A 1,250-nucleotide genomic window follows, 5' to 3' on the forward strand; every position below is an offset into this window, starting at 1 on the left:
TTCCTGACTTAAAGTAACTGACTTAAAGTAACAGTAACTAAATCTCTCTCTCTCTCTCTCTCTCTCTCTCTCTCTCTCTCTCTCTCTCTCTCTCTCTCTCTCCCTCCCTCCCTCCCTCCCTCCCTCTCCCTCCTCCGGCCTTGTGTTGAGCTCACGATGGAGACAAGCCTAGATGGTGTGGCTTTGTTCGTCACTGAGCGGCCATGTTACATTGACACAACTCACAAGACAAAAACCCAAACTCAGCTCCTGGACTTCTAGCCAAGAATGACAGAAACCACACAACACTGCTACTGTTCGCTAGTGTGGATGAAACAGTACGCCTGTATGTTGTAGAGGATGAACTGGAGCATAGCAGGGGTGGGTGTGTGTGTGTGTGTGTGGGGGGGGGGGGTCAGATGGATAGGCAGAGCTCACACACACACGCACATGCATGCATGAACGCACCCACGCACGCACACACACACACACACACACACACACACACACACACACACACACACACACACACACACACACACACACACAGACACACACACACACACACACACACACACACACACACACACACAGACACACACATCCAGTGAGATTAACTCTCACCCAGGCAGACAGGTCTTACCTTTGTAGGAGAGCTTCATTCGCGGTGAGGCTGAGGAGGATGAAGAGGAGTGTGAGGGTGAGGAAGAGGAGGAGGAGGAGGAGGAGGAGGGTGATGAAGAGGAGGGCTTAGGCAGGCCGCTGGATGAGGCCTGGGCGGCCATGAGGCCGAGCAGGAGCAGGGAGCTACAGGTCACCATCATCGCCATCATCATCATCATCATCATGGCCACCTAGAATGAGATTAGCCTGGCTCGGCACAGTTTGCTTCGTTTCGGGTCAGTACCAGTTGGCTTGGCTTAGCTCAGCTCGGTTTGGTTCGTGTACACACAGGTCGGTTCCGCTCAGTGTGGGTAGGGCAGTGGTTGTTAGCGTAGTTGTTAGCCTTATCCACAGATAGCTGGTTGTCGTCCCGATCGCTGATCTCTCCCGGTCTGATGTCAGCCTATGGGTGTTCTGTGACGTTCTCCCGGTTCCGCGGCGTTCCGATGTGTTCTGATGTGTTCCGTGACGTTCCGTGACGTTCCGTGACGTTCCTTTCAGCTCTGATGGGGGCAAAAGCTTCAGGAGGAATAGAGACCTAAAAATAACCAGAGAGCCACACTTTACAAACGAGGCAGGCAGGCAGGCAGGCTGCTGGGACCTCTCTC

At 53.5% G+C, this 1,250-nt stretch overlaps 1 protein-coding gene across 1 annotated transcript in view; it reads right to left on the reverse strand.

The window, feature by feature from the left end:
• Positions 1 to 932, reverse strand: part of sema3b (sema domain, immunoglobulin domain (Ig), short basic domain, secreted, (semaphorin) 3B) — a 14,993-nt gene extending 14,061 nt beyond the window's left edge. Inside the window, exon 1 of the mRNA XM_083675525.1 lies at positions 623 to 932. Within this exon, the coding sequence (XP_083531651.1) occupies positions 623 to 827 (205 nt within the window). The 5' untranslated portion in view covers positions 828 to 932. The remainder of the gene's footprint in view (positions 1 to 622) is intronic.
• Between the last annotated feature and the right edge of the window lie 318 nt (positions 933 to 1,250).

This window comes from Argentina silus (assembly GCF_951799395.1).
Source record: "Argentina silus genome assembly, chromosome: 8".
NCBI classification, from domain to species: domain Eukaryota; kingdom Metazoa; phylum Chordata; class Actinopteri; order Argentiniformes; family Argentinidae; genus Argentina; species Argentina silus.